At 38.4% G+C, this 15,288-nt stretch overlaps 2 protein-coding genes across 3 annotated transcripts; one reads left to right on the forward strand and one right to left on the reverse strand.

The window, feature by feature from the left end:
* Positions 1-41: 41 nt before the first annotated feature.
* LOC124288506 (zinc phosphodiesterase ELAC protein 1-like) lies at positions 42-10,249 on the forward strand. The gene is made up of 9 exons (XM_046725028.1): positions 42-259; positions 2,057-2,172; positions 3,902-4,096; positions 5,393-5,487; positions 6,463-6,558; positions 7,194-7,293; positions 8,167-8,347; positions 8,512-8,606; positions 9,191-10,249. The coding sequence occupies exons 1-9, from the start codon at positions 181-183 to the stop codon at positions 9,305-9,307; spliced, it is 1,074 nt and encodes a 357-aa protein (XP_046580984.1). The 5' UTR covers positions 42-180; the 3' UTR covers positions 9,308-10,249.
* A 1,721-nt stretch (positions 10,250-11,970) lies between these two features.
* On the reverse strand, positions 11,971-15,279 carry LOC124288554 (perlucin-like protein). 2 transcript variants are annotated; one of them, XM_046725105.1, is made up of 5 exons: positions 15,137-15,279; positions 14,482-14,573; positions 13,494-13,587; positions 12,350-12,581; positions 11,971-12,068 (listed from the first exon to the last, which is right to left on the reverse strand). In XM_046725105.1, the coding sequence occupies exons 1-5, from the start codon at positions 15,189-15,191 to the stop codon at positions 12,044-12,046; spliced, it is 498 nt and encodes a 165-aa protein (XP_046581061.1). In that variant the 5' UTR covers positions 15,192-15,279; the 3' UTR covers positions 11,971-12,043. The 2 variants fall into 2 exon arrangements, with proteins under 2 accessions (XP_046581061.1, XP_046581062.1); XM_046725106.1 differs by having other exon boundaries at positions 12,346-12,581.
* Between the last annotated feature and the right edge of the window lie 9 nt (positions 15,280-15,288).

Below are 15,288 nucleotides of genomic sequence, written 5' to 3' on the forward strand. Positions count from 1 at the left end.
GAGTTTCAAACAGGTGTTTCAGGAACGATAACTCTATTCCCTACATCATTGTTTACATGTGAACATGCTACCGGGTTGTGAAATAGAGAAGCTGGAAAGTGACGTTTCCTAGATACTGGAAAATTGAGTTTAGGTTGAAAAACTTCAAGTTTCATATAAATTGTAAGATCTGATATCAAGATGGAAATAACGTTTCTTGGGACTGCATCAGCATACCCGACACCTTCGAGAGGAGTATCCTGCGTTGTTCTCAAGCATGGTATATAATATTATAATGATGTTAACATGACTCTCACATGACTTCCAATGCATTTCATTTCTCCTCCAGTAAAAGTTTAGACTTTTAGGCTGTTTAGTGACAAGATCATGCCCTCGAGATTCACGGTCATTCTTTATCCAAAAACTTTTCGTTACTCTCAGTGAATATGTGGTTCTAAACGGGTGCCAGTCAAATCGCCCCAGCTACAAAATGCCCCAGCCAATTTGGTCAAAATGCCCCAGATTTTTGGTCAAATCGCCCCAGGTTTGGTCAAATTGCCCCAGGGGGGTAGTCAAAATGCCCCAGTGTATTTAAAATGATTAAATATATGCCATAAATGCATTAAAACATGTTCACTAATTGACATTCAATGCTGTGTTTAGTTAAAGGAAATGTTGAGGCTCGAATGTATGAACATTTCAGGCTATAAAAACATATTCACTAATTGACCATCACCTATCGAGATTCAAATATGTAATTTTGACTTAAATTTCTGTAGCAGATTTTGTCTAATCATACATTCTCGTCTCCAACTTGAATGTAGTGACCTTAATGCGCACAAGTATGAAAGATTTATATCTCTGACATCATCTTGCTCTTGTGGCCATAACTATGAAGACTCTGCTCACTATTTCTTTTCATGTACTCTTTACAACGATATACGTCAAATTATGTATTTTTATACTAAAGGATTTGACCTAAAATCAATTTTGTTTGGAAACCAACGCTGCTCCTCAATAGTAAACAAAGAACTTTTAATTTCAGTGCACTGTTTTATAAATTTAACAGGCAGATTTGATCCAAAATATTTTGTTTATGTGACATATACCATTTAACAATGATAGGCGTTATTTCTCGTTTTTGCAACATTTATATATCATTCACATTGTACATTCATCATGACGAGTTTATTCTTCCTTCCATTGTATCCCAGAGCGGTATTCATATAAGCTTATGCTTGTTTACCAATCCGGTTCCTTTCTTTGGAAATAAATATGTTTAAATAATAAATATTATACCATACTTGTTATGATTACATAATGCCATTTGTTGACCAAAAACTATTTACAGCCATATTATACAAACCTTTCATTTTACTCTTGTAATTCTTTACCAAATAATTGGTATTATAGTGTTGTTTATGTACATGAATATTACTTTTGGTCTTATCAGTTTACTAATAGAATCTTTATCAGAAATATCACTATATAATATTATATATAGAATATAATATGGAAGTTGACAAAACTATGCATTTGTGGCATATATTTAACCAATTTAAATACACTGGGGCATTTTGACTACCCCCTGGGGCAATTTGACCAAACCTGGGGCGATTTGACCAAAAATCTGGGGCATTTTGACCAAATTGGCTGGGGCGTTTTGTAGCTGGGGCGATTTGACTGGCACCCTTCTAAACACTATGAAAAGTTTGTGATTAAACAGATAACATGAATGTTATATCTCCGTAAATGCAAAATATTTTTGAAGCCTATTTATTTAAACATTTACATTATTATTGTAAGTAACTGTGGACAACAGTATAATAATGTTTATAATCATAAATTGGAAAAACTTCCGCCCACTCTATTATCAGCTAGCCTACCAATCATAGACACACATTATTGTTTGTTTAGTTGTTAAAATAGCATGGAACTACTGGCAATGCATATGTGTTATGATTAATATTTTCATCATGTTTACAACATTTTAAATATGAATGAATACAACTGACACTAGTGACAGCGTTTCAGTGTAGACAAATATGTATCTAAAGTGTTTAACTGTTTTCTGCAGATAGCTGGTGCTGGATGTTTGACTGTGGAGAAGGATCACAGATTCAGCTGATGAAGAGTCCCCTTAAACCAGGGAAAATCAGCAAAATATTCATATCTCATCTACATGGAGATCATGTGAGTCTTTATTTCCAGAATGTCTGAATCTCTGTCACAAACTGATGTCATGTACTGTGTTCAGTACTAATCGTGAAAGTTAATGGTTCTTTCATTACCTGTAATGTCAAGCAATGGAGATCTCTGGAGATTTTCTACTCTTTTAATAATCTCAACCCCTATACTTGATTATCTGGATTTTCAAGCGACATTGGGATGCCCTTTCAAATCACTGTTGGCAGAGTAGACGCATTTATTATGTAAACATTCTGCAATCCGATTATCAGCTTATGACTATCTAGTTGGTTCCATTTTAACCATAAGATTTGTAGCCGTTTTCACCAAGTCGAAGTTCCGTTTTGTCCAAATGATGCTGTTTTCTCCAGGTGCCGGTTTTAGCCAGAACCCTATATTATATCTCTGTACTATGGACCCTTTTTGCTGCCATCCCAAGTTTTAGAAACACTGACAATGGGTTAATTATTATCTAGCTGCTGCCTGGCTGTAAAGTGTAACAATTACAAAACTTTTCAGTTAAGACTATCGTTAGCCACTCACAATAATTTCATGGCTCAAAATGTTCTAGATGTACAAGAATTGCTTATGTACAGTTTGTGAATACATTCTAAAGGATTCTAGATATTTATTCAAAGAAGATGCAGCTACAGACAGGAGGGGAAGTTCATTCTTGAGAGTGTGTTTGGATTTTTTTCCTTTTAGCAGTATTATAAATAGACATTGATGTTTATAGTTGATGTTTCAATTTTTCCTGAATGTACTGACATCAGGCCATGAATGATAGTTGGAATCGCTGATATTGGATTATTTTTTAATCACATTGATGACCACTGTGGTTTCCTGTTATGAAATATGTATTAGCAATGTTGAGTTGAAAATTTTCTCTAAGATACTAATAACCATTGTTTATGTTCCAAACTTTGTTCTACATCAAAGGTGTCATGATTGAGATGTCCTAACCCTTGTTGTATCTTTTGTTAGAAGTAAGTGAGGTTCATGTTTGATCAAGACTTTAGTTATGTTATTTCGGTTGAATGGTTGAGGATATGATCCAATGGAGTTTGCCACCTTAGCAAAATGTTTGTGCTGACTGTTCAAGTAGTATGTTGTGTGCAAATCTTGGATTCATCTAAGGTTTGCTAATATTCACAGCCATCTTGGATTCGTCAGATAACTGAGTCACCATGGGACTCTGGTAAAGAGAAAAGCTTAGTTAATCAGCTGATGGTCCTAATATTATCATGGATAAAAAATGTAGGAATCTATGAAATGATGTTCATTGTTTACATCTGACACCTTTAGCAGTTACCTTGGTGACCTGAACATGTAACTGACATAGAATAGGACCATTCTCATTGTTTCCAATTGTCGTGTGCTGGGCTGGAAGCTGATGCAAGCGAGGTAATCAAGAGTGTAATGGGTTAACTCATTTCAGTACATGTACTGGGTGGTGATGGTGGTGGGTTTGTTGTTTAATGCCGCACTCAGCAATATTCCATCTATATGGCGGCGGTCTGTAAGTAATTGAGTTTGGACCAGACAATCCATTTATCAACAGCATGAGCATCAATCTACACAACTGAGATACGATGGCATCTGTGAAACAACTCGGCGAGCCTGACCACCCGATCCCGTTAGTCACCTCTTACGACAAGTATGGGTGGCTGATGACCAATTCTAACCCAGATCTTCATATTCATTTTTGACAAGTTCAAACTGATTTTTTTCACAGTGTTTTGGACTCCCCGGCCTCATGTGTACCATCAGCCAGAACAACGCAAGGACCGAGCCTGTGGAGCTGTATGGACCGCTGGGACTCAGGAAGTTCCTTCGTGTGTCTCTGGAGCTGTCTCGCTCACAGCTCGGGTTTGACTATATCGTTCATGAGCTGCAGGTTCTTGACAGCCAGCTGCCAACTGATTGGATGGTACGTTCAGTTCATTTGACCTGCTGTAGGATGTTGATTGGTGTAATTGATTGCATTGTATTAGTCATGCTGAACAAGAGTGAGTGAGTTTGGTTTTACGCCATTTTTAGCAATATTCCAGCAATGTCACAGCGTAGGACACCAGAAATGGCTTCACACATTGTGCCCATGTGTGGAATCGAACCCGAATCTTTCACGTGACCAGCAAGCGCTTTAACCATTAGTCTACCCCACTGCCCCTGCTGAACAAGAAAAATATCAATGCATAAAATAATGGGCTTTTGCTGGTTTTAGTTAGTGAAACACCACAAATTACTTGCAACTTAATTATTCTCATTTTGACTTCAAAGGATACATGATAAAATCAGATGGACTTCAGCTTCCTTTGTACTAATTATTTTGTCTGCAGTGATATCCGTTGTTTGTTGGTCATGATTGTATGTCAACATTTAAATGTCTCTCAGTATATGAAACCAAGAAGTAAAACATCTGACAAATCTCTGGAATATATAATTATTTCCCAGATTTGTTTCATCAGTACAGGGGCACAGGTAGTGTGAGGCCCAACCAATTTCAGTGAGGGTTGTATGCCTTTGACCTGCCAGAATACTATGGTCTTGATCAAATGCTAGATTTACCCAGGTAACTGCCAGTTGTCTGTGGTCTGTGTTTGCCGCGATTAGGACCTCATCGCGGGGGATCGGCTTATGTACGAAACATACCATTTTGACACTGATTTTAAGGGTCAAGTTTGGGGGTCGGCTTTTCTATGGGGTCAGGTTATCTACGGTAATATATGGTACCCTTAAAATGATCATTGATTTGTAAATACAATATGTTTGCTTTTTGGTTTCTCCAAAGTAGTGCACACATTAGACCTACATTAAACTTGGTCTTTTCTCCCACATTACTACGGACCCGTGAAGACCCATGGTTAGAATTGGTCTTCAGTAACCCATGCTTGCTGTAAAAGGCGACTAACGGGATCGGGTGGTCAGGCTAGCGGACTTGGTTGACCACATGTCATCGTATCCCAATTGCATAGATCGATGTGCAACAATTGATCACTGGATTGTCTGTTCCAGACTCGATTAATTATAGACCGCCACCATGCAGCTGAAATATTGCTGTGTGCAGGGTTAAACAACAAACCAACCAACCAACCCACATTATGTTGACATGCTGTAATTGTATTAATGTTTAGAGCAACCTGAAACACAAATCACTCGTTCATGTACAAAAGTGTATGATAGAAGCTAACAGTGCATGTTGAGATATTGTTTTCTTCTGTGACAGGACTGGACTGTTGACCACACTGCTGATGAAAAACTCCATCCAAACGAGAAGGCAGGTAGACTTATCTCCCCTGATGAAAATGGTGTGTGGCAACTGTGAGTTAGTGACTTGATTCGTTTCACCATGGTAGAGACACAAATATGTGGTAGACACATGGTAGACATGTGGTAGAAATGGGCATGGTAGTTATGTCAGTTTTGTCAATGACACGTGGAAGACTCTGCTTTCAAATGGTCATTGTATACCAGGGCTCCAGATAAGGGCCGTATCGGCATATGTACGGATAAAAAATATGCACGATACGGTAGGAAATAATTTAGAAAACGTAGCAGATACGCACCACAGCAATGGTGTCCGGTGTTATTATCATTTACAGACGTATTTATCTGAAAAAAAGTATTGTTTTATTGTTTATTGACCTGTTTACACAAGAGTAGCAATGTTGTGGTGCATATATGAAACGAAACACAAGATTACTGATAGTCCATTAGCTTCCATTCAGTACTCTAAATGTACACTTAAGGTTTTCCAGTACTCAATATTCAACAAATAAGGAGTATGTACTCCTGATGTTGAAAAACTATCTGGAGCCCTGGTATACAGAGGATAGCGATAGAAATAGAAACAATTCAGTGTTAGACTAAGTGTGGTAGACAGGTGGCAGTGGTAGACATAGGATTGGCACATAGTCAACATTGTAGGGACATGGTAGTCATATACATGATAGACTCAGGGTATTGGTATAAACGAAGCTATCAGTGGTAGTCTCGGGGTAGTGGAAGACATATGGTAGACATATGGTAGACACAGGGTAGTATTAGACTAAATACTCAATAAATGTCTGTTTTTTTATATGTATATGCTAAATCTCATTGCATCATCATGGTAATACTATCAGAACAAGTCTAAAATGACCATAGTGAGTGTCAATCTCTGACTAGACTGGCATTTTGGAGAATTTAAAGCAATATCTGAGCAAATCAAATATTGTATCTTGTTTCAATCATCGCCGTATGTACAATGAGATGAGCCTCTTGTGGAAGCTCCAGGGTATGACTTATGTCCTATAGGTTCAATGATGGGAAGTTCTACGTGCAGGCTGTTCAACTCAAACATCGGGTGCCATCATTTGGGTTCTCTGTACAGGAGGCACCACAACCAGGCAGGTATGAACACTGATGATAGGCTGTCAAGTTCTTGTGTGTATATCTCTTTAGGCTGTCAAGTTCTTGTGTGTATATCTCTTTAGTCTGTCAAGTTCTTGTGTGTATGTCTCTTTAGGCTGTCAAGTTCTTGTGTGTATATCTCTTTAGGCTGTCAAGTTCTTGTGTGTATATCTCTTTAGGCTGTCAAGTTCTTGTGTGTATATCTCTTTAGGCTGTCAAGTTCTTGTGTGTGTCTTTAGGCTGTCATATCTTGTGTGTATAGGCTTTAGGCTGTCAAGTTCTTGTGTGTATATCTCTTTAAGGCTGTCAAGTTCTTGTGTGTATATCTCTTTTGGCTGTCAAGTTCTTGTGTGTATATCTCTTTAGGCTGTCAAGTTCTTGTGTGTATATCTCTTTAGTCTGTCAAGTTCTTGTGTGTATATCTCTTTAAGGCTGTCAAGTTCTTGTGTGTATATCTCTTTAGGCTGTCAAGTTCTTGTGTGTATATATCTTTAGTCCTGCAATACAAGAATAATTAACAAAACAGACATGGCAAATTATTCAGATAACTTTAAGAGTGACAAAATAAATACTACAACACATTTTTTTATGATAATATCACCTGCAATTGCATTTTGAAAATATGTTTGTTCCAGGTTCGATGTCCAGGCCGCCAAGGCTAGGGGAATTCCAGCTGGGCCCCTGTACTCTAAGCTCAAGTCTGGGGAAGCAGTTGTCCTCGAAGATGGAACTAAGGTATTGATGGTGTCTGACATGGCTTATAACCAGTCATAAAACGATGCTCAGTTTCTATGAGGACTGTTATACATAGAGGTGTGACGATACAGAAATTTCACGATACGATACGATACGCGATATCTTGGAACGATACGATTCGATTCGATGCATATCACGATATGCTTTCTTTAGTTATTTTCTTTAAAAAAATCATATTTTAATAGCAAGAAATATTGACATAACCGTCAATATCTAATGAAAATTAACAATTTTAAGGTCAACGATACATGTCACGATACGAAAAATGTATCGATATATTTATCGTCAGATAAAGTATCATGATTATAGATACTACAATATATCGTCACAGCTCTAGTTATACATCAGTCATGCAGCTGTTTATGCCTGTACTGAGGGTAGGAATACAGATTACAGCAGTCAATGCTTGTCATCAGAAGCAGCTGAATGAATCAGCATGGGGTTGTGGTTGGCATGTCATTGTGGTCCCATCATTGTGTCCAAAGTCTGTGGATCAGTAGTCTTCATATATTGTCTGTTTGCAACTGTTACTTACAGACCACCATCTTATTGCGGGAATGATGTTGAACGGTATTGTTAAGCAACAAACAAATAAACAAACACACATAAAAGTGAGTGAGTGAGTGAGTTTAGTTTTATGCCGCTTTTAGCAATTTTCCAGCTATATCATGGCGGGGGACACCAGAAATGGGCTTCACATATTGTACCAATGTGGGGAATTATATAAGCAACAAGTTCATCTTATGTTAAGGCTATCATCTATCCAGTTATAGTTCAGCACTCCCATTAATTTCGGGATGTATTATGATCAGTTATTCTTCACATATTATGCTGGCCCGACTTTTTGTGCAGGTAGACGCTAGTGAGGTGGTCGGACCATCACGACCTGGACGCCACATCCTGGTGATGGGGGACACTAGTGACACCTCCGAGCTGGTCAAGGTGGGGCGAGGAGCAGACGTCCTCGTACATGAAGCAACACTGGAGAACGCTTTGTGGGAGAAGTGCTTGGAGAATGGTCATTCCACTCCAGGTGAGCCTTAGATATTACGATTTTTAAGATTCATCTTCATCTTATGTAGACATGTAATGATATGAGCAGCATAAAACTAAACTCACTCTGATGAACAAGTGGTCATATTTGTTTTGTATTGCAAACTTGCCCTCATTTGTTTGTGTGTTTTGTGTGTCTCCTAGCAATGGCGGCAGAGGTGGCACAGCAGCTGGATGTAGGACAACTCATACTCACCCACTTCAGCCAGAGATACAGGCCGTTATCTTATGATGCCCAGGTTCGTATATGCAGTCAAACCACCTTATCTTTATCTCAGATTTCTCGAATCACTTGTTGTATTGAACTCCCAATCCAGTCTGGCAAACTCCTTGTGTATTTACCAATATTGTAACCAGATATGTCGAAATGGACAGGTCAAATTTTCGGTTATTCCAAAAATGAACTTCAGTCAAAAGAGATCCTGAAATTGTGTGTAAATGTGCCCGAATAAATTGTTGGTCAAGTTTTCAGTTTCTGTCTGGTCCAGGTTCTTGTCCTTACCATGTACTATGTCACCTACCTGTCCAGTGATCGTAAGATGCAACTAACAGGATATCATCATATCCCGGGTTAGAATTGGTCTTCAGTAACCTATGCTTGTTGTAAGAAGCAATGTCACATGTCATCATATCCCAATTGCGTAGATTAATGCTCATGCTGTTGATCACTGGATTGTCTGGTCCAGACTTGATTATTTACAGACTATCACCATATTGCTGGAATGTTGCTGAGTGCAGCATTAAACAACAAACAAACAAACACAAACTGACCAGTGAAAGGAGTGAACAAGTTTCAGTGTGTTCTATTTCTCCATTGTTCCAGGAAGGGGAGGACTCTGTGGTGAAGCTGCTGGAGGAGGCTGAGAATGTCCTGGGGAAGGGCAAGGTCATCTGTGCAGAAGACATGTACACCTACACAGTACCGATGAAGAAGTCTTGATACATGACTAATGACTTACCTCTGTCATAGCATGACCAGTCATCTATAAGTGATGATCTGATCCATTCTGTCTGGAGTTGGTGTCAGTGATAGTGACACAGGCATGTTGTTAGAAGGCCTCTATTGGTGATGTTTGTGATGGTGTCATGATAACACAGGCATGTATGACTGAAGATCTTTATTGGTGATGTTTGTGATTATGTCATTGGTGACACAGGCATGTATGACTGAAGGTGTCTGTTGGTGATGTTTGTGATTATGTCATTGGTGACACAGGCATGTATGACTGAAGGTCTCTGTTGGTGATGTTTGTGATTATGTCACTGGTGACACAGGCATGTATGACTGAAGGTCTCTGTTGGTGATGTTTGAGATGGTGTCACTGGTGACACAGGCATGTATGACTGAAGGTCTCTGTTGGTGATGTTTGTGATTATGTCATTGGTGACACAGGCATGTATGAGTGAGGGCCTCTATTGGTGATCTTTGAGATGTTGTCATTGATGACACAGGCATGTATGACTGAAGATCTTTATTGGTGATGTTTGTGATGTTGATTGTGCCATTCACAAATATAAGTGCACTGATTACTGATTGCTCTCAAAGTACAATTGATTGTACAAAGGCTGTTTAGTGTCATCTTCTGACAGAGATGGTGATTTGTCAGGTTGTCTTACAAGTCATTTAATCTATAGTGTTCCCCCTAGGATTCAGAAAGGACAGGGTAACTTTGTACAAAAGGGCACTTCATAATCTAAAAGGGCAGTTTGGTGAGGATTATTGAAAAAATAACAAAAAAAAGGGCAGAGCGCAAAAATCAAAGGGCAGGGCACAGCGCCCTCCTAAATGTGCCTAGGGGGAACACTAATCTACATGTATATCTTCACCTGTCACCCTTTATCATAAATTATGTCAGTCATGTTAATAAAAACCCAAACCATATTCAACATTTTAAGTGTCATTTTTCTGTAAGGAAAGTCATGCAGGGAGGGCCAAACATGACAGACGGTGGAGTTTGTCTTCATAGTGACACGTAATTCATCTGGTCTGTGTGTCTGCGTGAGCTCACTTCCCGTTATCATGGGGTACGTCGTCTATAATTCACATCAGCTACATGCGTCTACATGTACATTGTTTTGAACGGCATACAGTGAACCAGAAATGATAAGAGACGATGTTCAAAGCCAGTTTGGCCTATACTGGAATATTGCTATATCAGCATAAAACCTTACTCACTCAAATGTATTAATATATTACCTCCCCACTCATCCTGACAAGATCAACAGTGTCAAAAGTTATAATAATTATATCTAATGACCGCACAGCAGAAATTTATATGAGTTTAGCCTAAGTCAAACACCTTCTTGTTTAGCCTACCCCAGTGTTAAGATTTAAGTCAGAAATTGCCAAAACGTAAGCCTAAGCATCTCAATGAATATGACTTAAATATGAGAAAGTGAAAAGCTTTATTTTATTTCAGACTTCAGTTCTTTTATGAATACCGACCCTGGACTTTAGATGCATAATTTTTGTCGCATACATGCAGGGTATGACTCCCCAAAATATCAGCCAGACCACAGAGCTGTTTAGATGTAAAACTTGCGAGCCCTATCCAAAACTTATCTGCCCAGAAAATATCTACATATTTACATGTCTAAATTTTAAAGCGACCGTCGAGCAGGTGAATTTGAGAATCTGGCAGTCCGTGTTGAAAATAACCGGTCCAGGGTGGTCGGGCAGAAGTTATTTCGAACGCTGATACATGACACGCTGGTGATAACAGATGATCAAATTGTTTAGGTGGTCAGGCTGGTTACTTGCTTTAGTATGCCCTCAAGCCCTGACCATATGGATCAGTGCTCACAATATCAACCACTGGCTGCCACGCCGTCATGCTGGAATATTGCTTTGTGCGGTAGTGGTGGTCCGATTAATTGAAATAATCGAAGATTGGTTGCAGTGACTAAACGACCAAGCAATCGATCATGTTTTCTCATAATCGAACACAAACAATTCTGGAACATTTTTTGCATTAACAATATTTTTCACAAGGTTGGTTTTGTAAGTTACATTTCATAACCACTACAAGCTTGTTCCAAGTCATGATTGAATTTATCTTAAAGACTCAAGGAATTTTATGTTCCTAACATACTAGTTAAGTAGTAATCCTTTCAAGATGTGAAATTTGCCACCCAAAAAACCCAAAAGAACTACGTGTTTTTTCATTATGTTTTTTTTTTAACCAAAAAAAAAGAAAAAAAGGAAAATTTCATAATTGACGCTAACCAATTATTTTCGATGATTGATCGGTTGTAATGAAGCAATCATCAATTATGAGGTTTTAACCAATTCCCAACACTAGTTTGCGGTGTTGAACATCAAGCAAATCATATTGCAGTCTGCAAATAATTGCATAATAATACAAATAGTGAACTGTGATGGCGTTGGGGTTTTGATCAATTTATGAAAGATGTTTGTTAAATTGTTGATTGAAAATAAAGTTGACAAAATGTGCCATCACACTGCTATTATTATCTGTATAAGTAATTAATACCTTATATATAGTCGGGTGTGCTGCATTCTTGTTACTCGAATTCTAAATATTTGACAACAAAAATGTAACTCAAACTATTTTATTTAACAAATCGAAGGAAAGAGACAACAAAGTTCAACCAGATTTTATTGAAACATTCAGCGTGTACATTCCCGTGAATACTGTTGGTGAACAAGTTTTCCCTACCCAATAGGATTTGAATCCAACCTGTACAAAGAGGAAAGGTGAAAATGTTTTGAAACATGAAGTAAATCTCAAAAACCTGATATACTGGCCCATGGGAGTTCGGTTTGTTATGCTACGGGCATTACAAGGTGTATTAACCGCAATTGTAAAGTTGCAAAGACAGACTGAGAAGGACATAAGGTTTAATGTGTTATTATGAATATTTAACATGGAATATAGAGGATATTTGGTTTCAGCTACAGACGTGACTGTTTCACGGAGTAAAGAAGGAATATAGAGGGTATTTAGTTGCAGCTACTTACTGTCTCTCACAAAGGAAGTTCATCCGGTCTGTGCAGGGAGCGTCATTCCATTTGTAGTTAGTTGAAAGAAGCGCTAAGCAGTCCTCCGTGACGGAGCTGCCACTGCCGACGTTGTTGGGCTCCCCTGGATTCCAGTTGCTGTACTGTATATGGTCCATAGTGTTTGTCCACATCCACTCCTGGTTTACCAAGAGGTCGGACCCACCAAGCCAAATGTCCAGCGTCAGGTGACCTACAGGTATTACGAGACGGTAACAGATATTACGGTTATAACTGATTTTAAGAAAGAAGGTGAAAATTTGACATTTAGAGGATATGATGGTTTGGTGTTAGCTCGTTTTTCAAACTGAAAATATGATTGTGGAATAGAGCTTCTTACGATACATCGTAGTAGCGATAATCATGATACTTTATCTGACGATAAATATATCGATACTTTTGTTCGTATCGTGATATGTATCGTTGACCTTAAAATTGTTAATGTTCACTAGGAAATGACGGTTATGTAAAAATTTCACTGTTACTTGCTATCAAAATATACTTTTGTAAACAAAATAACTACAGATAGCATATCGTGATATGTATCGAAACGAATCGTATCGTTCCAAAATATCGCGATACGTATCGCATCGTGACATTTCCGTATCGTCACACCTCTATTGTGGAACAATACATAAGGACACTGTAGCACTGAGATCGTTTTGTTTTGAAGTTTGTGCTTCATCGTGAGTCGCCATGGTACTGAGATCGTTTCATGGAACTCTGTATTAAAAATTCAACGTTGGTTAGTCAAAGCAATACAAATTAAGTAACAAATGATAGTTTGAATCTGCGTAATCTTACCGACCCATCGATAAAGAAAGCTTACATTACACTCTGGTAAACACCACTTGTTGGTTTAATTGTTTAAGAAAATATAACACAGCAATGGTGCAATTTCAGATGCAAGGTAAGAATAAGAGGAAAATGTCGTAATGTGATTTCTTCGGTGTTCATTTTGACCAGAGACCATAATATACCGTCGCTGGGTCCCGATCCATGAAGCGATCGTTACCTTACGACCAGTCGTTTTGTCGCACGGGACCCAGGTTTGACAAAACCTACTCCTACCCATTGAAGGTAAAATCAAATTGCAGCTTATTACTATTGTGCAGTCCACTGATGTAGCTCTCGATAAAGTCCTGTTCCTGCTGGTCCGTTATCATTGCAAGTTTCCCTCCGAAGGTTTTGCAGAAGACCTGTAAAATTGACCTCCACGTTGATTTTCTGGCATAAAATGACCGAGCGAACTTTCAAACAATAATAACAATTACGTTCAAAAAGTTCACTCCAAACTGTATGATCAAGATATGCATACTGTTTTATAGAATAATCACTGTTTCCTTGATGTTCCGAAAATGGAAAATAGTAATGTTCATTTACATTGCATTGATTAACTACAATAACACAGATTAACTACTTGACAATTACACAATAAGATTGCATGGCAGATTAATTGAAATTACATTGCATGATAGATTGACTACAATAACATTGCATAGCAGATTAATTAAAACTATATTGCTTGACAGATTAAATAAAATTACATTGCATGACAGATTAACTACAATAACATTACATGGCAGATTAATTAAACACATGAAATAAAATAACTTGGAACGACAGATTAATAGTAATATGAAGGAATTGCCTGTCAGAAGAGATTAAATATACCCAAAAGGAAAGAACTGAGTGATGCTTAACTTTTCTTGAGTAGTACATGTACGTGATCTTGTTTCATTAACACGAGTGGTTATACATGTTCAGTAAAACCTTAATAGACAGGACCCTGTTAGAACGACAAACCTCCAACAGAAACGCTTACATGTACCCGTTGGGATGAAAGTTGATACCAATTATTGATGACAGCTTCTTTTATCACAAAGGAACAAGACTCCAATGATCCGTTTCTCCGGACATATGTTATTGCCGATAATTTCACCATAAAGATACCATCCCCATTAACGAAGCTACATTTAAGCTTCAATACTTGTTTTGGCATTTTCGAGTGTTATGATGCAGATGTCAGTGAAATTGGCTACACTGTCATACAGAAATCCATTGGAACCATGGTGATCAAGACCTTTTCTTACCACAGCCTCGGGCCACGTGGCCGCCAGGGGGAACATCTTGTAGCAGGACTCGCTGTAGACGGCGTACCCGGCGGGACAACTGCCGCCCTGACCTGTGGAGATACAAGTAACAGAAACTACAGAACTGAGACTACGAAGATTACTTTGAGCTACACTGTACTGTATATGCTGAGGGATTGAGGCACTGATATCCCTTTGTGAACACTGTGCTAAAGACTAAAACATCTCTTTACACTTAGATTTCTTTGAGCTACACTGTACTATATACTAAGATATTGAGGCACTGCTATCGCATTGTGAACACTGTGTTAAAGAGTAATGCATCTTAACACTTAGATTACTTTGAGGCACTGATATCGCTTTGTCAACACTCCTTAAATACATGTTAACACTTTGAGCTACACTGTTTTATAGACCGAGTCAGTCAGAATCAGCCTGACAATCTGCTTCTGTTTTGTCCTTATTAACTAGCACGAAATAGCCTAGGACCTAATATTCCTCCCTGGATCAGTCAATCTTTACACGACGATCTCTGTTGAGCCGGTTCTAATGATTTCTAAGTGCCTAATTATGCGTTAACCGAACTGAGATGCCAGTCGATATGGTACATTAAAAGTATACAGCAGAGAGATATTTTATGACAACATGTACCCACCTGTTACGAGGACAAAGGCGGAAACGAAAGCCAAATATTCTAGTACCTTCTCCATAGCTGTATACTATCTCGCTGCTCCTGGGAACACGACAGGTGGGCGATCGTCCTCGACCACAGTTTGTCGTACACTGTCTCACACGTGTATTTGAGTG

The sequence above is a fragment of the Haliotis rubra genome, unplaced genomic scaffold, assembly GCF_003918875.1.
Source record: "Haliotis rubra isolate DU_JTF1 unplaced genomic scaffold, ASM391887v1 Scf42, whole genome shotgun sequence".
NCBI classification, from domain to species: domain Eukaryota; kingdom Metazoa; phylum Mollusca; class Gastropoda; order Lepetellida; family Haliotidae; genus Haliotis; species Haliotis rubra.

Coding starts and splice junctions, on each gene's coding strand:
- LOC124288506 (XM_046725028.1), top strand. CDS start 181: ATGGAAATAACGTTTCTTGGGACTGCATCAGCATACCCGACACCTTCG. Junction 260..2,056: donor CTGCGTTGTTCTCAAGCATG/GTATATAATATT, acceptor TGTTTTCTGCAG/ATAGCTGGTGCTGGATGTTT. Junction 8,607..9,190: donor CGTTATCTTATGATGCCCAG/GTTCGTATATGC, acceptor CCATTGTTCCAG/GAAGGGGAGGACTCTGTGGT.
- LOC124288554 (XM_046725105.1), bottom strand. CDS start 15,191: ATGGAGAAGGTACTAGAATATTTGGCTTTCGTTTCCGCCTTTGTCCTC. Junction 14,574..15,136: donor CGCCTTTGTCCTCGTAACAG/GTGGGTACATGT, acceptor GTATCTCCACAG/GTCAGGGCGGCAGTTGTCCC. Junction 12,582..13,493: donor CATCAGTGGACTGCACAATA/GTAATAAGCTGC, acceptor TAATACCTGTAG/GTCACCTGACGCTGGACATT.